Source organism: Salminus brasiliensis, chromosome 22, assembly GCF_030463535.1.
Source record: "Salminus brasiliensis chromosome 22, fSalBra1.hap2, whole genome shotgun sequence".
Taxonomy (NCBI): Eukaryota; Metazoa; Chordata; class Actinopteri; order Characiformes; family Bryconidae; genus Salminus; species Salminus brasiliensis.
In genome coordinates, this window is record NC_132899.1 from 12,023,388 (window position 1) to 12,047,463 (window position 24,076).

The 24,076-nt window shown below is 42.0% G+C and overlaps 2 protein-coding genes across 3 annotated transcripts in view; one reads left to right on the top strand and one right to left on the bottom strand.

Moving 5' to 3' along the window:
- Nucleotides 1-22,217, top strand: rhoq (ras homolog family member Q). The gene is made up of 5 exons (XM_072667878.1): nucleotides 1-450; nucleotides 833-891; nucleotides 16,163-16,327; nucleotides 20,166-20,261; nucleotides 20,467-22,217. The coding sequence occupies exons 1-5, from the start codon at nucleotides 309-311 to the stop codon at nucleotides 20,620-20,622; spliced, it is 618 nt and encodes a 205-aa protein (XP_072523979.1). The 5' UTR covers nucleotides 1-308; the 3' UTR covers nucleotides 20,623-22,217.
- Nucleotides 21,132-24,076, bottom strand: part of pigf (phosphatidylinositol glycan anchor biosynthesis, class F) — an 8,154-nt gene continuing 5,209 nt past the window's right edge. For both annotated transcript variants that reach the window (XM_072667877.1, XM_072667876.1), the window contains exon 6: nucleotides 21,132-21,594. In XM_072667877.1, the coding sequence (XP_072523978.1) occupies nucleotides 21,481-21,594 (114 nt within the window). In that variant the 3' untranslated portion in view covers nucleotides 21,132-21,480. The remainder of the gene's footprint in view (nucleotides 21,595-24,076) is intronic.

The window sequence follows — 24,076 nt, forward strand, 5'->3', positions numbered from 1 at the left end:
GTGTGTGTGTGTGTGTGTGTGTGTGTGGGGTGGGCAGCTGAGGGGTAGTAAGGAGTTCGCCGAAGGGGAAAGAGGCACGCGCGCGCGACCCAGGGCGGGGGGAGTGTGTGTGTGTGTGTTGTGTGAGAAGGGGGGAGAACTACTGAACGCCAAATTTGGGAAGCGGGGAGGAGAGATGGTGCTCCAGCCTTCACTTTCTCTCTGCGAGTAGCAGACAGAGCGGGGCGCTGGTGACGCCTGGAGAGGAAGAAGCAGAAGAAGAGGAGGATGATGATGATGATGATGATGATGATGATTTCGCGTGTGTCATGGCAAACGGCACCGGCACGATCATGTTGAAGTGCGTGGTGGTCGGCGACGGCGCCGTGGGTAAAACTTGCCTGTTGATGAGCTACGCCAACGACGCCTTCCCTGAGGAATACGTGCCCACTGTCTTCGACCATTACGCAGGTAAAGAAACACAGTTATCCACCAGCTTTCCTGGTCAGGCGCTCTGAAGTGACAGCCCTGGCCTGAATCACCAACACAGGGCTTATTGTGCCATGTGTGTGGTTAGAAATGCTGAAGAAACTGGTCTGGAGTGTCACTGTGGCTTTGTCTGCTGCTACCCCTGTGATCAAAACCACCTGTGGGCTTCAAGAAAGGAAGGCAGTTGGTGTGTTTTGTCATCTTCCAGCACCCCCACACACACACTTTTATTTTAGTCCAGAAACCACACGCAGTGCCAGCTTGCACCTCATTCTGCGTTATGTAACTGAACGAGTGTGTCCTGTTGTTGTGTGTGAGTCTTGGATGCTGTTGTAAAGTAACCGTCTCCTAATGTGTTTAACAGTGAGCGTGACGGTCGGGGGAAAGCAGTATCTCCTTGGGCTGTATGACACTGCAGGTCAGGTAGGGACCAAATCCTGCTGTCTCTGTCTCTCTCTCTCTCTCTCTCTCTCACACTCTCACTCTCTCTCTCTCTCCCCCTGATGTCCCTGTGTGTTATTGGAAGTGACAGCAGTTCTTTCCCTGACAACAAAACACGGTGAACCGTGTGCCTGTATTCATCAGTGGAGGGAAGTGTCAGCTTCTGCCTCTGCAAGATGGCTCAGTCTCTGAGTCACTCAACAGGTGATTTGTGTAAACAGTAGGGCTGCACAGTATAACGCTTGTTAATCGTTATTGCAGTACAGATGCTGCAAAGGCTGCGATATGCAAATGCAACCTTTGTCATCAGATTTTCTTTAATCTGCACCGTGAGCATCCAGACCGACCTTAGCTGTTATGGATTGGTGTATTTTCTTAACTTAAGAAACTCCCCTTAAGCTTTTAGTCTAGTCATAGCAATGTTCATAAGTATGTGCAACAGCAGTATGTAGCAATGTAATTGCAGTGTGATGCGTGGTTGCACAACCCTACACTCATGTAGAACTGAAAAGGGTTCTTTGAGTATACAGCAATAATTGAGGTGCCATTTATTTGGTGCTGTTTAGATCCACCTTTAAAAGGTTTCTCTCATATTTGTCATATTTGAGTCATATTTGGGTAAAATCCTAAATTATTACTCTACCACAGGGATGGGCAATAGAGGCGGGAGTCCAACACAGTGTGCTGGTTTCTCTGATCTAACAGACCTACTAAACCTGGCAATTAATAAGTGAGTTCACTTGGGGTTCAGGCTTGCTTACAGAAATCCGGCCACCCAGGACTGGAACTGCCAAACTGAGCTCTTGTCAGCTTCTTTCCCTGCCCACAGTTGGTACAGTTGTTCATGAGGGGCGCCTCAATATGTGATTTGTATTAACGGCAGTGGTGTAATAAGTGAATTGCACTCCCCAACTCTAGGGGGAGCCCAGGAGCAAAAATGACCAGTTATCGCATAATGCTGCTTTAATGCATGTAAAAAAAAAAGACATATATATATAATGTGTGTGTGTGTGTGTATATATATATGTGTGTGTGTATATATATATATATATATATATGTGTATATAATGTGTGTATGTATGTATGTATGTATACGTGACCCTTATGTTATGGACTTACGGACTTGCCTGAAATCACTAGACCTTTGGCTAGGAATCTTGCAATGAACAACCAAACGTTGTAGCTTTTTTCATGTTACTAGCTAGGCATAAGGTCCTCTGTAGGTGGTAGAAGACAGGGCCGCCATCTCTCAAAAAACTGGGTCAAGAGGTCATGGTACATCTTAAACTTGAACATTTTAAGCCTACTACCAGAGGATTAACTAGGAGGTTCTATAAATGCTGGCAATCCTTTTTGATATATTTCAAGACTTGCTACATCGATTGGTTTCTTTTATACTCCTTTTCCAGTTTTGTTAAAAATTGTTAGTGTATGTAGGCTTGGATAACTAAGAGTGTGCCAAGAGTGTGTCTGTTTGTCTTCTCTGTCTCCTTGTCCAACAGCTTGGTGTTTCAATACTGCATAATCAATACAAATGCTCAAATAGTAACACTAGATATATGGTTTTGCTCTGGCAGTGGTAGTATAGAACCATTGCTTTTATTTAAGAAGCATTGAAGAACTACTTTTTAAAGGGTTTAGTTATATGATTTGTTTTAAACTGAGTACCTGTCCTAACATTTCCATGCAGATTACATGGAATATTAACATTTTCAATTTGGCCCACTTTCAAACGATGTTCGGCACACAGTCATAATCTGGTTTAAAACCAAAATGGACACATTAAAAACAAATCTGACTGCACTCAGTGTGTAAATCAGGGAAGTAGCCAGCAAAAGTGCAACCAGATGATCCAAAATGAGGATCTGAAGGAGCTCAGGCGCTCTGTGCATTAATCAGCAGTATATACTGTGTCTGCTCTTCGGGTTTGAGAGGAAGTATTTTTTTTTTCTTTCTTTTTTTCCCCCTTCTTGGAAGGTGGTCTGCTTCGGAGAAATTATTCTCTGTAGGTCTGACACACTAATGAGGAGGCTGAGGAGTCATGAGCTGTTGGAATGGAAGCAGATCTCTTGTGCTGTGTATAAGAGGAGCTCGGAGGCTGAGCCTCCTCTCGTGGGCAAAGCCGAGAGCCGGATCTGACATGGCTGCTGTTTTTCATTCAGAGAGCACTTTAAAGAGTGCTCGAGATGAAGGAATGAAAATGTGGGGAGTGGGCCAGATGTGGAGAGGGGTCAGGGAGGGCCAAACGCTGGGATTTAGTTTCAAAGCAGTTTGAAGCCCAAAAGCTGCTCCCCGCCCTGGCTCCCGCACGCAGCTGGGTTCTATTAAAAACTGTACAGCGACTGTGATTGATCAGATGATCAGAGGCTTCGTTTAGATTGAGAGCGAGAGGGTGGGTCTGCAGCCCCCAATTCAACTAAGGCTGAGATATAGAGAACAAAGGCGAGTTTTCCATGTGTGGTGTTCGCCTCTTTGCTAATTACCATCAGTTTCTTTCCAATCATGCTCTCCGAGATGTAGGTTAAGTGCATAGTAAAGGAACCTGATATACAGACACACACACATACACACACACTCCCTCACTCCCTACTTGAAGAGAGATCAAAGCAGCTGCAGCATTTGGCTTTGGGAGTGTAAGGCGTGCTATCAGCTCGGGGAAGCTTCACCCACACACCATCTCCCCTGCCGGCCCACTTTGAACTGCTCCTCCATGCTGCATTGCATTGCACACACCAGGGCATTGGACAAATACCTCGCACAATAGCGCTTTGACTGGTTTAGCTGACAGTGTCCAAGTTTATGGTTTGGTTGCCAAATGATTCCTAATGCTTTGAAGCATCAAAAGCAGCATGGAGAGAAGGTATGGTGTCCAGAACTTTGTTTGCAACAGTGTATAATGTGGTACCTTCCTGTAAAGCAATCACAGAGATTCGTCTACTTTAGTAGTTGGCTTGCTCTTTAATTTTATCTTTTGATTTTTTTCTGTATAAAAGCTGGAGTCTGGAGAGCCAAAATAGCACCAGCGTGTTGTTTGAAGGCCTCTGTTGTGGCATCAAACACCTGTTTTACAGCACTGTGAGCTTCGACTACTAATTCATACAAGGAATGCAACGTGTAGTGCAAGACAGCCGTGGTAGGGGTGTAATTATCCAGTCTCACAGTTTAACTTGGTGTTTTTTTCAACAAAAATATAACATTGTTGTAAATCCACCTAACAGTGACAGTAGAGCTGGAAGGTGTGAGGCCTGAAGAGGAGAGTATGCCTGATGACTACTTTCAAACTTTCAGCCCTAAAATGGTGTTATATGACTGGTCCAGTTAAACCAGATCCTCAGCATGAATGGTCTCTGGCTTTTTATTTCTGCAAAACATCACTCCTGTACTGTATTTTCATGAGGAAAAAAAAAACTCTACTGCCTAAGGAGCCACACAAGCACCGATTTTTGTTTTTTTGCTTACAGGGTATAGGGATGCACCGAAATGGGAATTGTTGGCTGATGCTAATATCCAGTGTTCTTCATGTACATCTCTGCTAATACCACAGTACTACAGACACTACTGTATAGACATTGCGACTAGATCCAACTGAATTAACATAACAGTGAAATGACGTTATTTTTGTAGGGTTAGAAATACAGTAAAATGAATAAACTGCAGATATTTTAGTGCAAAAGCTCAGCATCACCCAACAATTCAGCTCTTCTGTAATTCAATAAATAGCTCATTAAATAATAGTATGGCTTTGATCTTGTACAACCCTACTTATTTTGATTAATGTGCTACTATCTATAAAATGCACTACCTGGGCAAAAAACAAGGTGTTACATAAACAAGGTGTTCATTTGCTGGCCTCAATCAAGGTCCCATAATATTTGACCCCATTTACACCTGGTCACTACATGTGACTAGTATCTGGATTCTGTCCTGATGAAATTGTAGTCACACGCATTTATATTCGGTAGTCAAATGCACATCTGGATAATCGCTGTGTGGGATGGAATATGCAAATTAGCTTGTTGTGTGGCAGTTACTACTGGTGTTTCTGTTTTACTGGGAGGAGTTTTGGTTGTTGAATGTGTCTTGGAAGGATGGATGCGCTTACACTCTCAGACTACCTGCTGAAGTGGTTTAAGTGATGTAATTTGATTCTACGTGCTTTTTTGTTTGTTTGTTTGTTTGTCATGTTTTTCTTCCATTTCTTCCACCCACCCACTCCCCATGGCACAAGCAATGCGCCCGATATGAGAAGGACAATGATTTAACATGCCTCCTCTGATTCGATCTCCAGCTGATGCAGCATCACTGGGCAGCTAACAGACGGCCACATTTAAGTGATTAGGGGAGAAAGCGCCATCCGGAGAGAGAGTGGCCAATTGTGCTACTAATGGCAAAGTGGCATGGCTCAGAATTCAAACTCCTATAGTGGCAGCATGTTGGAATGCTTAAAGTAGCTGAATGCATTCATTAGAAGAGGTGTCCACAAACATTTGGACACATAGTGTACATTGACGTTGTTTAGTGTGGTTGACGTTCTTATCCAGAGCGACTTACACAGGTAGGAGAATGTAGTGTTCGGAGTCTTGCCCAAGGACACTTATTGGTGTAACATGGTGTGCTTTGCCCAGCCAGGAAATCAAACCCCAGGCACAGGCGGTATTGCTACCTATTATGCAACATTGACTGCATTAGTACCATAAAATATTTGGAATTTATGATAATATTTTATCAAATCAGGATATTGAACCCTTCCCCCTCCAGCACTCTTTTTGTAAATGCGTGCGTTTCTCAGACTCTGGTTTTCTGTATGCATGTCTGTGTGTCTGGCAGCTTCTGGGTATGGTGTCTGGGTTTAGGTGGTGATAGATGGACTGCTCCGTCTATCCGCTACACTCCATATTTCCAACATCCCTCGAGACATCACACACTTCTGACTTTATCTGACAGAAGTCTACAGGGCTGCTTGAGACTGTATGCTGGACAGGGCTATGAATACAGTTAGGGGGGATTTTGTTTTTTGTTTTTTTAAAAAAAGGCTGATCGTTAGCTAAGGTAGCCACAGGCAGGTAGCAGTAATATTCCAGCTGGCTGAGATATCTTGTTGGAAATGTCATCTCTCGTCTGTAGTTTCCTCAGTGGCTCGAAGCCGAGCGTCTCTCAGCTCATTGGCAGATGTGCGTCAGTTGAATGACTTCATACACTCTGTCTGATTGGTTCTGACATGTGGAGTGCTCCAGCAGCAATCTGGGAGAGATCTGAGAATATCGCCAGAGAGGGGAATTTTCCCCTTCCCTTCCACTCTCACTCACTCACTCCTTTTGTTTCACCCCACCTCGCTCCTTTTTCAGAGACACAGCAGGAGGGTGAGCTCCACAGAATCTTCACTGAAGCTCATCCTGTTCGGATTCCCAATTCAGCCATTCTCCCTCTTTCACATTCTTTCCTCATTGTTCTCTGCGTCTTTCATTAGTGCTGGGCGGTAATGATAAAACTCATGCACCTGAAACTCTGGACTAAGGCCTCGAACCAAGGTCAGGTTTTTGTTACGTTGTCTACATTTCAGTTTCACTAAAGAACTTTGCATGATATAACTACGCCCTGGCATCATCACCTACGTGGGCTGCGTCTCCATATACTTGAGATTGATTGGTTTGTAGAAGGTCATGCGTCTGATGTTGGCATGTTTTTTTGACTTTCCAGGAATAAATGAATGACCACAATAATTTAATTGTCATTTCACCTATAATAATATGACATTAATACCAGCAGCACCCACTTCAAGCCTCAGACTTGATACTAGTTCCAGTTTGCCATCGTCAGATATGATCGTCACCATGTGCTACCGTCGCCCATTTGACCTGTAAAAGTCTAAACCAATAAAACAATTGTGTTCACACTGTAAACCAACCGTGGTTCAGTTTAATCTGGGCCGGGACCATCTCTTTTGGTCGGACCAAATTTTGTTCTTATGGGCCATGATCTGAGGCACCTTTCACACCTGCTATTTTGGCTTGGACCAAACTGAAGTTTGAAGGTCCAGACAAAACACTGCTAAAACAATGTCTTACATACCTGATATAGCTTGTTTCACTGTTTTCTTCCACTTTAGTCTCCTAAAATTACACCTAATGCAGTCTTACCTAGTGTATTTCTACCAGTGTGATAACAGGAACATCACTACTTTGTGGACAGTTGTGAAGGACATAATGACAACCTTCTCTAATTAACCAAACCTAAAAAACAAGTATCACTGTTTGACACCTGTACCAGTATGTGGTATAGATGATATATGGTGCATTATGCTGGATTCTAAGCAGGCCTGCTGTTGCTCTGTCTCAGTGCCAGATGTGAATAACAGCTGTGTTGATTGCACGCTGATTTCACTCCATGAAAGCGCCCACCTTGAGCCGAGTGACTGCTGGTGCAGTGACTTCTTCCTGAGAAGGCAGGGCAGGCTCAAAGTCAAGCCTTTAGGTTTTTAAACAGTCTAAATCCAGAGGATTCAGGACTCCTTATCTCTGGTTTTCTTCACCATATGGTCTCTTCCATTTAGTCTGCATGACCTTCTGAGAGGGTGGGTCTGCTGTAGGAGTTTAAAATGCAGCTATACGACTTAGCTGCCTCCGTTTCGAAATGTTGGATTTGATTCTAATCAGTATTAATCAGTATACTGTGTGCTTAGTCTGGTTGACCAAGTTACTATAGTGACAGTCCTCGGTGATATTTAAAACTCATCGCATGGCAGTGTCAGATTTCACACAGTCAAACAATACTAGGCAGCTAAGTTAAGATTATTATTTGAGTCAGCAAGTTGTTCTTTACGTTGTGTCCCAGTTTCATGATAAACGGATCCATAGAAATGCCCCTAAATGAAATCTTATTACAGTGACTTCCATTGAAACCTAAAAAGGCTTTTTCCTTCTCTTGTAAAGTTCCCATTTTGTGGAGCTGAGGTTTTAGATGACCGCTACAAAATACCACAACCACATGTTTACTGAACTGTATGAATGTTATTTTATGTGATAATGATTGAGCTTCTACTCGGACGCTATCACTATGTTTGCTCTCAAGTCTGCTTCAGAAGATTTCGCCAGAAGAAACGCATGCTATTATTAGTAGTAGTAGCAACAGTAGTATTTCTCTAAGGACATCTGCTAATGCATTTGGACACATTAATAATGCTGTTTCTGTAAGCATCAGCAGATGTACCTAAATGGAGGTACAGGTTACTGTGGTTACTTTCCACTTTTTTTAAAACCCATAATTGCCAGTTCAAACTCTCTAGCTAGGACTAGCACAACGATGCTATGCTTGTCACATGTGCTACCCCAGAGACATGTAAAGCACTACTGCATCTTTCCAAACGTAACGCAACATCATTACAAGCACTTGGAGGAGAACACCACTCCAGTTCTGCTACTTCTACTAACAGACACTTGTGCTACTCAGCATTATGGTGAGTTATGGGGGCAAAGAGACACCCTACCCACCCAGAGAACGTTAAGTTCTCTGGGAACTGCACTCTCCCAATGATTGGGTCAACACTTGGACAGTTGTGCCACCCTGAAACTGCGATACGACCAGTCTGCTTGGACCAAAATACATTTTTTAGGCTACTTTCTGCTCAATTCTGCCCTCATTGCAACATTGTTTAAGTAGTGCCTGCAGTCACATTTGCATTTTTATATAATTAATTCTGATTAACACCAAAATTAAATCATTAAATTGTGGGGAAACTCGAGATTTCATCACACAACTGAACTGTGATGAAATTAAATTCTAATAAGCTCCTTAAGATGACCTTCTATTCTGAGTTTTCTGGAAGGAAAGACGATTATTGATTTTGATCACAGGAAGACCACATGCACTCATCATCCTAATGCAGTACACAAACCTACCTACTGTGACCCACACACACACACACAAGTGTCATGTCATGTCATAACGCATCAGTCACTGAAGACAGCACAGATGAAGCTAGCTAATCTCAGCTGATCATTGCCCCTTGAGGGAAAGGGGGAGGGGGGTGCATGTAGCATGGTCAAGGTTTGAGTAGAGTGAGCAGTGTGTGGAGATGTTGGCACATGCAGAGTGTGTGTAATCCCAGGTGCAGGAGGCCAAGAGCATCATACCGCGGCAGCAGAAAAAAGGCACAAGGAGGTAGAGCTTTAGCTTCTAGGGAGGGGTGTGTGTGTGTGTGTGTGTGTGTGTGTGTGTGTGTGTGTGTGTGTGTGCATGTCTGGGAGTGTGCTGAAGAGCACAGCAAGCTTCAATTAATCTGCATCGGATGAGTAAATAGAGGCATGAATTATTCTCTTTGGATAACAGCGCAGACCCCCCCCCCATCACCTTTCTTCCACTGCTAACCATCTCCATAGCACTTCATCTTCTGCCTTCACTATTCTCTTTGCATTAGCTCAGATGTAAATATAGCTGCCTTACATTCACTCTCTCCTGTGCTGCCTTATATAAGGAAGAGGGTGCTGTCGGTAATAAAACACTCAGTCGCAGATTAACCCATTTACTGCTAAACAGCAAACGGCAGATTCCCAGGAGTACAGACAGACAGATTAACGGATAATTGCACAACTTTCTTCCAGACAGACCAGACCAGGCAGAGATGGAATCCAGAATGCGTTGTCATGCACACAGAAAGCCAGACGCACACAGGCGGTGTCATGCAAAAGTTTGGCCACCTCTGGTCAAAATGTGTTCCTGTCAATAGCTTCGGATGACGTTCATCAAGGTCACAGATATAAATTAGCTTATTAGAGCTATGGTTTGTTCACAGTCATTAATAGGAAAGGCCAAGTGGTGCAAAGTTTGAAACTTTAGAAATACTCAAACCATGTCCCAGTTATGAGCTCTTTTGTTCAGCAGCTCTAAAATTAATTATTATTATATAAAATAATAATTGAGGCCCACAAAGCAAGAAAATTCTATAAGAAGATAGCAATACCGTTTCTGCCTGTAGTGTTATTAAGAAATGGTAGTTGGAGTGGTGGAGGTCAAGGTGAGGTCTGGGAAACCAAGAAAACTTTTAAAAGGACTGTTTCTATGATTGCTAAAAGGCAAAAGACAGCAAAATACCTTTAGGAAAATTTAGCAGACTCTGGAGTGGTGGAGCACTATTCTACTGTGCAGTGATACCTGCACAAAGATGATCTTCAAGAAAGAGTCATTAGAGGAAAGTTCTCCCCGTGTTCTTACCATACAATTAATCATCAGATGTTTTGAAGGAGTATCTGAACAAAACGTTTTTGCTGCATAAAATAGAAAAGCGTCTAAAAAAAACCTTTCCAACGGATGAATACAGGGAAGAAACAGTCATGAGTAATGCGTTGAAAGTCAGTTTCCATCATAACGACTTGGTCCCACAAAAATCTAAATGCAAAAACACATGCACTTGCATATGTGCTTATAAGGGGCTTAGAAGAACTAGAAGGCATACATACATTCAGTAAAGCAAGCTTGTAGTTCCTCTAGAGATGAATGTTTCATAGGACCAGCAGTGTGAAAACACACACACGTATGCATAGACAATTTTTTCTCTTCTCTCCAGTTTTAGTGGGAATCGGACAGAAGCTCTGCACAAGCTTTGCAGATGGCAATCTGATCTAAAAGACAAGGGCAGAGGTAGGAGAGGACGGGAGTGGCTGCTTTGTGTGTGTGTGTAGAAGTGGAAGCAGATCTCAGCAGTAAAGCATCTTGACTACAGATAACACACTCCTGATCCCAAACCCACATTCAATACCCAACCCATATCAGACATCTCTGTGGGCATGTGTGTGTGTGTGTGTGTGTGTGTGTGTATGTGCATATTTGTGCTGGTGAAGTGTGTTTAAGAACCACAGACAGTGCTGGATGACTGTACATGGTACAGGAATGTGTGTGTATGTGTTTATACAATTGAGTGTATTGTCAATTGGTGCATACTCGAATAGAGAAAGCAAGCATTGAGAGAGAGAGAGAGTGTGTGTGTGTGTGTGTGTGTGTGTGTGTGTGTGTGTGTGTGTGGATGAGTCTGAAGGCTGCTAGCTGTGAGCTGTGCAGGGCGAGTGGCAGCAGCTGGGGAGAGAGAGAGGGAGCGAGAGAGCTTTATGGTAATGCTGGAGGCACCGAGGGAAGGGTATTTCCAGGTTCACTGCATTAGACTGCTGTCTCTGTTTGTTCCAATCCATTTCCCTCAGTCTTTTAAAAGAGATGGGTGAGTGCATACACACTACACACATACACGTAGAAGCACACGCGCATGCGGCCTCCTCTGAAATGCCCTATACTTCATTATTAACGAGATCTAGATTGTTGCCCCTAGTAATCCGTCACAGGGCGTTTCCAAGGGAGTGAAGTGCTGATCTAATAGCCTATTAAATAGAGTGGCGTTCACATCCGTGAGTCAAAATCGGAATCTGGGAGTTTTGTCTTTATGAGTGCACTCTTACATGACATGTAACACACTAATTAGACTAAACAAGTACACACTGCCATGAACCCTTAAATCCCTGGGTTATTACCTGGTCAACATTTCTCCTATGTTTTTGTTTTTCCAAGGCCAGGTGGTGGTGGTGATGGTGTGCTTATGTGGGGCCATCTCCTGTACATGGTCAGGGTAGAATCATTATACATAATAATTATTTCTAAAATGCTGTTATTTAAACATTTATTTTTAATAAATGCAATTCAAGGACTCTTGTTTGTTACTTCAAACAAGCTATTGACCAGTTTATAATTTTTAGATGTTGGCAGGTTTGTGTTACACCTGCCTCTTACTTTCAGTGCAATATCATATTTGATTTCATGTTATTTAAGCAGACAACTGATCTTTTGATTAAAAAAACTAAACAGTTAGCAGGTCAGCCTATTAAAGCAGCATTATGTATTTTTGTAACCTTAAAATAACAGCTTCAAAATCACTGAGATGTTCCACTGACCTGTAACAGAGAGAGTAGCATCTCTATCACTGCTACTCTGGGCTTGGTATGCTATCTACAGCACTATGCAACAGTGATGAAGTACGCAGGACAATGCTTGCAAGATATTGTCATATTATTATAAATTTCTGTTATTTTATTATTTACTATTAGTAATATTACTATTACTACAGTGTCGGTCCACATGCTTCTTTCACTTTCAGTAATGATGCTGTATATCTTAGCTTGGATTTCTGGATTAAGGAGGTGGCTCAACACACAACTGACGTTCTCGACTATAGGGGGAGCCCAGGTGAAATACCAGTTCTTTCATACTGCTGCTTTAAAAAAAACCATTAATGTTATTTATAATATTTATTGTTTATCAGAAATCGTTGTATCCCTACATTTCAATTACTGTACAGAAGAGTTAGGAGAATTTCTCTGAACCTGAATGTGTTATAGTGTACACTGAGACATTTTACAATCTGATTACTGAAGCATGTTTCTGGTTCCTTAAAAGACTGATAAATACTGTTTTGACTTTTAATAGCCAAAGTAGGAAGTTGTTTGCTTATGTCTGCAAACCTCTTAACTGTGCAGTCTCACTGGTTCCCCATCAGTAAAACAACAAGGTTTATTTGAGTTTCACATTTCTTATCATCTATTCTAATGTGCTTCAACACCATTAAAATTGAACACCAAAAACCAAACATTAGCCTGTCAGGTCCATCTGAATATCTGTATCTCATTTATGCTGGTGCTAATGGTAAGGTTTATTTTTCAGTTATTGCAGTTCAAACTGGCTGGTTCTGAAGTTATATAAGGGGTAATATTTTAGAGGCTTAATAAATATTTGAGAGAGGAAAAATAGAGGTAGAGAGTTTAATGCAAATGTTTTTTAAGCAAATATCTGATGAAACTGATCCAATATCATCATGCAACCCCTTATAAAATTAATATGTATGTATGAATGAGTATTTGCTTTATCTTACCAACTAATCTGCATATGTACACTGAAACAATGATACACAATTGTATTGGAAAATACGTCCAAACATAATTATCGTCAAACAAACTCCTCCCTCACAGGACTGCTGTGCAGACATGGTGCTGCAGTGCAAACATGCAAATTGTGAGCTGTCTGGTGAAGAGGAGATCCGGGGAGATATTGGTCGGGTGGATGATGTGTTGGCTTATTCCACTTTTCAGCTGGGCAGAGGCCAGCTGTAAATAATACTCTGCTCTCCCCCCTCCCTGCAGAATGTTTCAACAGGCCAGAGGAAGGGCTGAGGGGTGTATTTATAACGCCACTGACCCAGCGTGCACACATGAATGGTCACACCACAGACACACCTGCTCAGTGTTGTTTGGCCAGGTCCATTTCCAGTAAACATCAGTTTATCAACAGGACATGCAGGACAAGCAGCTCCACAGATGAAGCAACCCGAACTTAGTCTCAGGCTCAGCCTTGGTAAACAAATGTTTGTTTATGAAGCTAAATGCTTGCTAGCCGTTAGAAGCAAGCCAGTGCCTGCTCTGAGAGATTTGTTGTCACAAAATGTAGGCACTATTGAGACATCTACAGCATCACGTCCTTTAAAAAGGATTTGAGGGTGGTGTTCGTAGCAAGCAAATTAGATGTTTTAGGTGTTTGCTGATTGGGCACATCACTTTGTTTCTCACGGGTCTGTTTTTGTTATGGCACTGTTTGACAGTGACCTCTGAGGAAATGTCATTCCAGTTGACAACATGCAACATTAATAAGGAAGTGCAAGGGTAAGCACGTTTTGCTTATTTCCCATCCCTTGTCTTGTAGTACCCATTTTGTCTGGCTGATTAGTTAATTATATTGTTTTAGAGCACTGAGGTACTCACTTGCCTAAATATATCATTTGCAATGAACATCTGAACTCTAACAATTATTAGGCAGTGAAAATATCAACACACAATGCAGTGTTTTAACCATTTCAAATGGCCCCTTCCTTTTAAAAGTATGCAGTTCTTGATCATGCTACAAGATTCTTTGACTCTTGACGGTAGTTAGAAATGCGTCTGCCTTGCGAGGCTAATGCAGACCCAGTAGAAGATCCGCTTGTGCTATTCCTGTGTCTTTTTAAAGATCACAGGCGATATCAGCTAAGGCTGTGTACCAGCTAAGGCTGTGTTGTGTAAAAATAATAAGGCTCATCTGTCTCTGACCTTTGGCAATGTGAGTCAGTGAGCTAGTGTCAGCAGCCACCAGGTTTGTATTCACTATGGCACAGTGCTCTGGCCCACGGGACAAGAGTGAGGTCATGCAGCTTCACTCGAGGGACAGAGAAGGGCAGCGCTGCTCAAAAAAAAGAAACATGACAATAATAAGAGTGAGACTGCAGCCTGTTTGGAGTCTGAGTCACCCGCTGCTGTGTGCAGATGATGAGGTGGTGCATACTCTGTGATCTCACACACAAACACATGAGCATTGCAGAAGCCCCAGTTCTGGTAAATGAAGCTCTGTCTGAAGCACTCCCAGCTTCTGCCTGCCCCTCTGCGGCTTCGTTTCTGGCAGCGCAGGGCCAGTGCTGACAAGTATGTATCACTAATGAAACGTTTATACGGCAATGCCTGCATGGCCAGAGGCACACACTAACAATTTATATGCTTGCATTTGAAATGAGAGTAATGAATGAATGTCTCCCTCACACACACACACACACACACACACACACACACATATATATATATATATATATATATATATATATATATATATATATATATATATACACACACACACACACACACGCACAGGCACAGGCCCAGACATACATGCACACATAAAAATCTGAGCTCCCAGAAATATCAGTCACATGTCTTCAGCAAATCCAGGCTTATCTGTTGTTGTGTATGGGTGTGTGTGTCTGTGTGCTCTGATTTCCAGAGGACACTGTGCTCTCACACTTTTTCTGCCGCCTGTTGGAGGGCGCAGGGGCAGAGGAGAGAAATGCTAGTGAATAAAACACGTCGATCTGGGTCATAGGTCCTAATCTAAATCAAATTAATGGCTTCTGGATCATCAAGGCCATAGTACATTCAGGCCTCTACTTAGACAAGTTATTAATAAATCACCGCTAAGCATTTGCACTGTATGATTTACTAGCTACAGGGTTGGCTGCAGCCATAATTCTTTCCTGATTGTAACACATTAGAGGAGAAAAGAGACCCTCTTGGTTTCAAACTTGTTTGGTGAAGAATTCATATGAAAAGTTATTTGCATAGCACCACTCAGAATGTACACTTTCACAAAGCAGTTTTGCAGAAATTCAGGTCCAAGCCTTGACTGCGTCAAGGAAAAACTCCCTCAGAGCAAAACTCCCTTTGAGCAAGAGGAAGAAACTTTGAAAGAAATCAGGAATCAAAAGGGGAAATCATCCTCATTCTGGTGGACACCAATACGCAGAGCAAGAAATACAAGAAAGCAATCACAAAGACTGTTAACCCTTTAAACCCTAGATTTGTAATTCTGTTATTAATCCTAATGCAGAAACTATTATTAAGTATTTGGTAAGTGTTCAGCATATCTTGTGACGCCCCAAAGGGTTCTATTTTAGGGCCTATGAAACTGATGTTAATTATGACATTAGCATAGTTAAGGGTGAAAAATATTCTAAATAAAAAAGTTGACAGGAACAGAAAAGATACTGAATATGAATCCTCTTATTTCATGTATTACCCTGCTCTTGGTATATGCTAAACTGATGCCTTAGGCTATTAAAGAAACAGTTTGGCAAAAAATCTAATGAACATGATTCATCACTTGCCCAAGATGCAGCTGGTCAGCCAAGACAGATATTTGATATGTGTGCTTCTTCTATTTTATTTTATCAAGGGAGATGCTAGGCTAATGTTGCTAACAAACACTCGACTTATACTTTATATATCTTATCTCTGTAAATGTATGTGAAATCCACATTTTTTTATGATTTACTAAAACAGCATGAATCACCTTATTTGGAATTTAATTATTGTACGCTTAACATCCCACTTTGTAGTCTGGTTTCAAACTGGACAGCCATTGGCATGTGTTTATTGAGATGGGATTGGGGACAGTCAAAGACCAATGTTTGTTAGCAGTGTTAGCCCAGCATCTTAGTCCAGCAACTGAATCAGGGGTAAGTGATGAATAATGTTTATTGGACTTTTGCCAAACTATTTCATTAAAACTAAGCGAGCAAATATTTTCTCTTTATCCTCAAATGATGCATTGTAAGTAATGAGTTTAGTGTTGAATATTTGCGGCTGAAATGGTAAACCATGTATCTTAAACAGAGCTATTTTTTGTCTTTGCAAATCTGCGTCCTTAGGAGGACTATGATCGTCTCCGGCCTCTGTCTTACCCCATGACGGATGTCTTCCTGATTTGCTTCTCAGTGGTGAACCCAGCCAGCTTCCAGAACGTGCGAGAGGAGTGGGTGCCTGAGCTGCAGGAGTATGCTCCAAATGTCCCCTACCTGCTTATCGGCACTCAGGTATTCCCCTCTATCTAAGGATCACATTCTATGGCTGGATGTGTGTCGATCGCTCAGAGATCAGTGAGAAGAGATTAGTACCGAGGACTTCACAATGTATTGTTATTTAAATGTTCCCAATGTTGGCCTTGCTATAATTGAAACCCACTTGCCCAACATTGTGTAGGTCGGTCTCAAGCCGCTAAAAAGCTCTGACCAGTCAAGGCGTTGACTCCACAAGACCTCCTGAAGGCGTCCTGTGGTATCTGGCACCATGCCATTAGCAGCAGATCCTTTAAATCCTTGTGAGGTGGAGCCTCCATAGATTACACTTGTTTGTCCGGCACACCCCACGATTGCTCGATTGTATTGAGATCTGGGGAATTCAGAGGCAAGGTCAAGATCTTAAACTCTTTAATGTTTAATGTTCTTCAAAGCATTCCTGAACAATACTTACAGTGTCCAGAGAACATTATCCTGCCAATGCCATTATCCTGCCATTAGGGGCAATGTTTACTTTGAAACATTTTTGGTAGTTGCTTACCACTGCGTACTAGGAACACCCCACAAGACCTGCAGTTTTGGAAATGCTCTAAATCAGTCGTCCAGCCATCAGTTTCACATTCACGTTTTTCCTGCTGCAAGAACTGCATGTTCAATTGCTGCCTAATATATATATATATATATATATATATATATATATATATATATATATATATATATATATATATATATATATACACAAAATGATCTTATTTTTTTTACTGCCAGTGGTTCAGTGGTTTGAATGTAATGGCTGATTTATACATATGGCTGACAATGGCTGATAATGCATATTTCATTATGCATTACTGTCTCCATCCAACCAATCAAACCAATCCAGTTTCTCATCAAGATGCTCCCTATTTTCTGGAACTGGATCACACATGGCTCTATTCAGTTTGCCACATTCTGCCACCTAACTCACTATTGGCCGTTCTGCCATATTGGGTTAGAAAATCTATTTGTCTGCAAATGACCCTCATTCATAATCTGTTTAGTAGGGGACCTGTTCACTGCTAATCGATTGTCCTTTATAAGCAACAGACATTAAATTAGTGTACTTATAACAATGACAGCGCTGTTGTCACGTTGACTGAGGAGAGTTAATCCAGCAGGTGTTTTTAGCTAAAGCCAAAATGTAGGGCTAGATGAGGGTACAATCCTGGTGACTGAATGTCACGGTCCTCACTAGTAATGACACAGTAACCAAACTATCTACTGTAAGTATTAGTGACTCGTTAATGCTCAGTAATGCTATTTTCTCTTCAACGATTGGCAAATACAACAGTTGGCAATTTGAAGCAATGTATCCTGTGTGGGTACATCAGTGTACATGTCCATCTTTAACCCTGGTCCTGACGGGGCTTGTTTAGTGCTGTGTCTGCAGATCGTATCTTAATAAGATCCCTGTGTGCGACAAATACAGATGCACAAGTAATCAATAGAAGAGGGGGCTGACCTGAGTCACAGAGCCAAAGACCACATGTCTGTGTGTTTACAAACCTCAGTGGTGTAACTGCCGAACCACCAAAATATCAATACTGGAGAATGTATGCTGGCAGTCAAAAAGCATTGCTCTGATGTTGTTCATCATAATCAGATACACAATAAAAATAATGGACAGCTAAGAGTGCCTTTCAGTATTTTATTGGATCTCCTCTCGTCTTGATGACTGTCCCACACTGCTTTGTCAAATTTTCATAAGGTTTTCTTAAGATTATGAAATGAACCACTTCCCACACACTCTTCCCTGCTGTCCACAGACCTCCTACGGTGGTTGGATTTTTCTTCTCCACACATCACAAGACCATGAGTTCTCCATATTGTTCAAATCTGGTGATTTTGTTGCAATGTCATCACCTGAACTTCCTCACTCCTCACCCCACTCAATCACTTGATTAGCGGTGTGGCATCTTGCATTGTCTTTTTTGTAATTTTTTTAGATCAGTGTGACATATGGACATCTAAACAATTAGTTTTGATCAATGTACACCAATCAGCCAGAACATTAACACCCCATGCCTAATATTGAGTAGGTCCCCCTTGTGCCTCCATAACACATCTGACCATTTGAGGCATGGACTCCTCAAGACCTCTGAAGATGTTTTGTGGTAATGGTCACGAAGACGTTAGCAGCAGGTCCTTTAAGTCCTTTAAGTCGTGAGGTGGGGCCTGCCTCCATGGAACACATCAGTTAGCCTTAGGTACCCGTGACACTTACCAGTTCACTGCTTGTCCTTCCTGGGAGCCCCTTTGGTAGATACTGACCACTATATAACAGAAAACCCCCTAAAACCTGATGTTTTGAAGATGGTCTGACTCGGTCATCACAATTTGGCCCTTGCCCATTTTTCCTGCTTTTAACACATCACCTTCAAGGACTGTTCACTTGCATGCCTAATATATCCACCCCTTGACAGATGCTATTATGGATTAATTATGGATTAATTAATGTTATGTCAATTTCCTTTTAGAATTGATAGCTTCAAGAAGACACCATGTAAATTATTCCCTCACAAGCCCATATACACCCGTTTTTTGCCTCAGAATGAATCGTGCAGACTTTCCTTTTATGGTGGGCTCATGGAAAAAGAAAAATACATATATACACCCTGCCGCTATTGTTTGGTTGTTATGGCATATAATAGCACAGTTTTAATGCTAACAAAAACACTGTCAATATTTTTAGTATTCTTGGCCCAGTGTGAGGTTAGCAAACTGAAGAGAATGTAGCCGGATTAGCTTTTTGCCTTGAGTCTTACCAGGGGAAAAAAAGCTGCTGCTTCCCCATTTCGTGTGTGCTTTGCTCCTGTTTGGTTCAGCTTCTGTAGTCCAGTTCGTTTTAAGGGAGTGGACTAGGGCTGCACCTTCATTTTTTAATCAATGAATCTATCTATTCTTTTTTTTTTCTTCTTTCCGATTCGTTTTCCTTTTATGGTGGGCTCATGGAAAAAGACAACTGATGCATGCAGACGATTTTTCTAGCTATAGCTTGCACTACGGATAAATCCATGCTTTCGATAGAAACGGCCATCTTTGCGATGCATCAGCGTAATTTTGTAATCAATTACGTCGACGTGTCGCCCCAGCATTAGATGGTTAAAGCTGGTTGGCTAGCGTTTTGCTTTTAGCCTAGCGTGGCTCCCCATTTGCTGTCCAGTCATAGAAGTACCACACAACACCACCACCATATAGCCCTGGAGTAGCCGTTGCGTATGATCATATAGGGCTATAGGGCTCCAGGCTTTCGTTAGTGTGCTGTGTGTATGTGAAATTTTGTGGGCCTAAAAATAACAAGCAAAGACTGTTACAAAACAGTTTTGGGGTTTTGGAATTGGCCCATTTTCCACACTGCTTATGCCGGAACACAACCTTTTGAGATTCATGTGCACCAGCATCCTATACATCCAGTGTCACCAAGTTTGTGTGATAAAAGAAAGTGCATTGCAGCTGAGTAGGGCTGGAAATCAGTCTGAGCAGTGGGGGAATTTTAATTGGAACCAGGGATATATGAAGAGACAGAGACCCTCCCCGTCAACTGTAATGGAGCTTTTTAGGTGAAAGGGGAACGCGTGCAGACGACTGCCAGCATCTGGCCTTGGGTTAGATTTCCTGGAGCCTTCTGCTCTAAAAACAAACCCCAACATATGGAATCCCATCCACCACCCTCAGAATAAAGACGCAAGGCACTCATGAGATAATGCAGCCCACCATTCCTCTCACTGCCTCTAGCAAAAGTAAAGTCCAAAATTTACTGAAAGATTTCTTCTGTTATTCTTCCATTTTCTTTCTCTTCATGCTGTTTTCTTTGTGGCAGATTGACCTAAGAGACGACCCGAAGACCATCACGAAGTTAAATGATGTGAAGGAGAAGCCAATTGTGACAGAGCAGGGGCAAAAGTTGGCGAAGGAGGTGAGGCAAGAGCTCCAAACTGGGTCTAAATGTAAATATGAGGCTTTTACTGAAATGAAAAAACATCTAAAACGTACCAGTTTCTTCAGCAACACATAGTAAGTCAGTATGTACAATCTGCATAATGTTTTATTGTTACTGTTTTGTGCTGCTATCTCCTAGGACCAAATGTAATTATTTTATTTTTATTTTCTTTCCTACGTAGATTGGGGCCTGCTGTTATGTGGAGTGCTCCGCCCTGACGCAGAAAGGCTTAAAGACTGTCTTTGACGAAGCCATTATCGCCATTCTGGCTCCAAAGAAGGGTGCGTTAAAGCGACGGCTTGGCCCACGCTGCATCAACTGCTGTCTGATCACGTGAGCAGCCTGCCACACCACTTCCAGGGCTATTAGGGGTGGGTGTGAGAGCAAGAAGACACTGATACCCCACTGTTGTTGGAGGGGGAGGGGGGAGTTCAAGAACAACTGACAACCAGGACCCGAACTGTTCATAAACAGGTGACAAAAATGGAAACACGTTGTGAGGCAGGGAAGGTGAAACCTGAATACAAGATCTTTTACTGCTCAGAAGCTGAGACATATGGGGGGGAGTAATGAGAGAAAAAAACAACAACAAAAAAAAACAGAAACACTAAACATGAATGAAGCAACACGAGAAAAATGACATTGACTTTCACAAACACAGAAGCACAGAAAAGAACAACTTTCCAGGGAGAGACGATGAATGGCACACTGGAACACTCTTGATACTAACTGAAATGACTGAAACTCAGCCATATTTCTTGTCTGCTTCTGTATGCATGTTTGGATTGGAGAGAAAGGGAAAAAGAGCCCAGACAGCCTAATGAGCACAAGCAAACTCACCAGACATTTACAGAAGTAGGACTTTATTTGGCTCCAAAAAAAAGGGAAACCGTTATCTTGCAACATGGGGTTGCAAAATGCTTGCCTTTGAAAAATTCTTCCGAGGTCCCTCATTTACCAGAACAATAAGCGGAATGGTCTAACAGGTACATCACCACTGCAAACGTACAAAAGAACAAATAAATTAATACCCGAGGGAAACAGACAGTCATTTCCCTTGCAGTGTTCGACCTTAGAGAAGATTCGGGACAAGCATGTGGAACCTGTTCTAGGTTGGGTGCTTTTTTTTTCCCTGACTATCACAGACCTTTGGCATCCATCGACAACTTGGCCTTTGCCTACAAGTTCCTGTTCTTCACTTGAGCTTGTAGGTGAGCTGTTTGCGATGCCAGCGGATCCAAAGCGGCGCTGCCAGAAGCCCGGTCAGAAAACCAACAGTTGCCCCCAGGGAACAGGAAATGGGCCACACCTAGAGGAAGGAAACAACAGGAATCAGCAACAACCAATCAGTCCTGACCGTCAGCGGCAGGGGCACAACTATCTGGCTGCAACGAACAAGATCACTGTGGTGTTTTAAATGGTCAACTTTTGTACTTAAAGCTTTAAGCTGCATTTTGTTTGGTTTTTTTACTTTAAGGTTTGATATCTGTGTGCATTTCTGAGGCCTTGCCTCTCAGCTCTGCTCTTGTCGATTTGAATCGTCAAATTTTATTTAGAAAAAAAAAAGAAAGAAAAACCTAAGCCAGTGACTAAAAGCATCAGTTGCTATTTTAAAAGGACTTTGTTGCACAGTACATGCGAACAGTGATATGAGTGTTTTTTGAAGCTTCCAGCATCTAATGATTTTTAAAAAACATTATGAGAACCTAAGAATATTATGGAGTAAAGAACTAGTCACTTGCGAGTTGAAATCTACATAAAGTTTAAAAAAATGGCGCAATTATTTTCTTAAAGTAAAAAAAAGCTGCAATGACTTTCTAAGCTCAGTGAACAGTGATTCATTATTTCTGTACATTTTGTTTGATGACTTGCCTCAAAATGATGATTGCTGAATATAAAGTTGTTTTTTTCATAAAGGTTTATCCCTGTTCAGTCTTTCTTGCTTTCATCTTCTCAGAATGTATGTAACAAAAAAGCACACTTACTGGACCTTTTAACATACAGAAAAAAAACTTTTTTTTTTTTGCAAGTAAAACAGCTGCTGGAGTAGCAGGGCATCTGATCTGATCATTGCTTGTGACGCTACATGGCATTTATGTAAGCTTTAATAAATCTGTTATGGTCTGATGATTAATATCTCCCCTAATGGCGACCTTTCAAGAGAAGGAGAAGTGTTTGTTGTGCTCAGTTGTGGCTCGGGCTTTCTGGAGCTTTAACAGTGTTAGGACTGTCATTTCACAGCTTGCAAAAACCTGAAAAATTATGTTGTGCCGTCATGCAAAAGCCTTGCATCTTTTGGCCTTTTTTCACTTTTGATCTAATGTGAATAATGTGGGTAAACACGTCTTCTCCGATACATGTGAAGTCATCCACCGCCTCTTTTTGAACTGCTGGGCAGCAAACATGCTCAGAGGAAAGCACCAGGCCCCCAGCTCCACCACACCAGATAATAGATGCCTGTGCTGACCAACCAATCATCTAAGAGTGATGAGGAGAGAATGAGAACATGGACTCTTGTGGATTCCAGGCGCTGATGGCAAAGTGGCATGGTTCGGGATTTGAACTTGTGATCCTTGGCTCATAGTGGCAACGTATTAGAACGCTGAGCACTCCGAGCCTCTTCTTCACGTGTGTTTCAGTTTCAGGGTGGGCCAAAATAATAGAAAAACAATTTTGTTATGTGTGAGCTGTGGTAGTGCTATGGGCTTCATTACAGCAGGGTGTCACAGTGCTGAGAGTTGTGCGGCCTGAGACCTGGCCTGAGTCACAGCGCACACGCTCTCGCTCTGCTTTTCTACAGCGCTCTGCCATGCCATCTCCTCCATGGTTAAAGCTCCTTTCATCATGCCTTGTTCGTATGAGGAGCTGCTTTATTGCTTCCCCCCCCAGTCTAACTGCACAAACCGCCATTCCTTCACTGCCTGTTTATGTCAGCCGCCATCTCTATGGTCTAGTCTAGACATTCGCTGCGTGTGTGTGTGCGCGCGCGTATGTGTGAGAACGCACACATGGGAGACTTCAGCTTGACATTTTGAGGGCACGCCGAGGACAAACACAAGCCCCCTTCTCTGATCGAGGTCTCCGTACAATGCATGAATAATTCAAGTCGCAGTGCAGTCCTTCCATGCTTTGTGAACTTTTAATTTTTCATGAACATTGCTTCACTCCTAACAAAACCTGCTTTCTGGCACTCATTAGCGATTTCCTGGTCAGTTCTATGTCCAGCAGGGTTTTTGGTTTCAGTTTGACAATATTAATGTTTACTATTTGACTGTGGTTTCTCCAGTGTCATTATTAGGATTATGTATGAAATGCTGTGGCTGAATCTTTCTGAAACTTAAAACTAACTGATCACATTATAGGAGGTGATTTACTAAAGACTGCAGAGTACAATTAAGACATCAAAAAAAAAAAGAAAAGAACAACCACTGGCCTACATTTGAAAGTAACATTACACTCAAAAGTTTGTATTTTAGTGGGTTCCTTCAGAGTCAATCCTGAAATCAGGTCACTTTGCAGGATTTAAAGTAGGGAAAGAGCTAGAGATGTGTTTGCTGAAGGAATGCTCTGACGGAGTTGTTAGAACTGGTGCACGGGATAAAAATAGAAGCCTTTGTGAAATGATCTATCTATATCTATAAAATTGTCACTAATGTAAAAACCTTTTATCTGCATGTTTGTACATCTGACAGTTGTTTCTTGCATTGTTTCAGAATTTCATGATGAATGGACCAATAGAAATGCTTTACTTTGAATAATATTGAATAACACTGGCTTTCATTGAAAGGGGA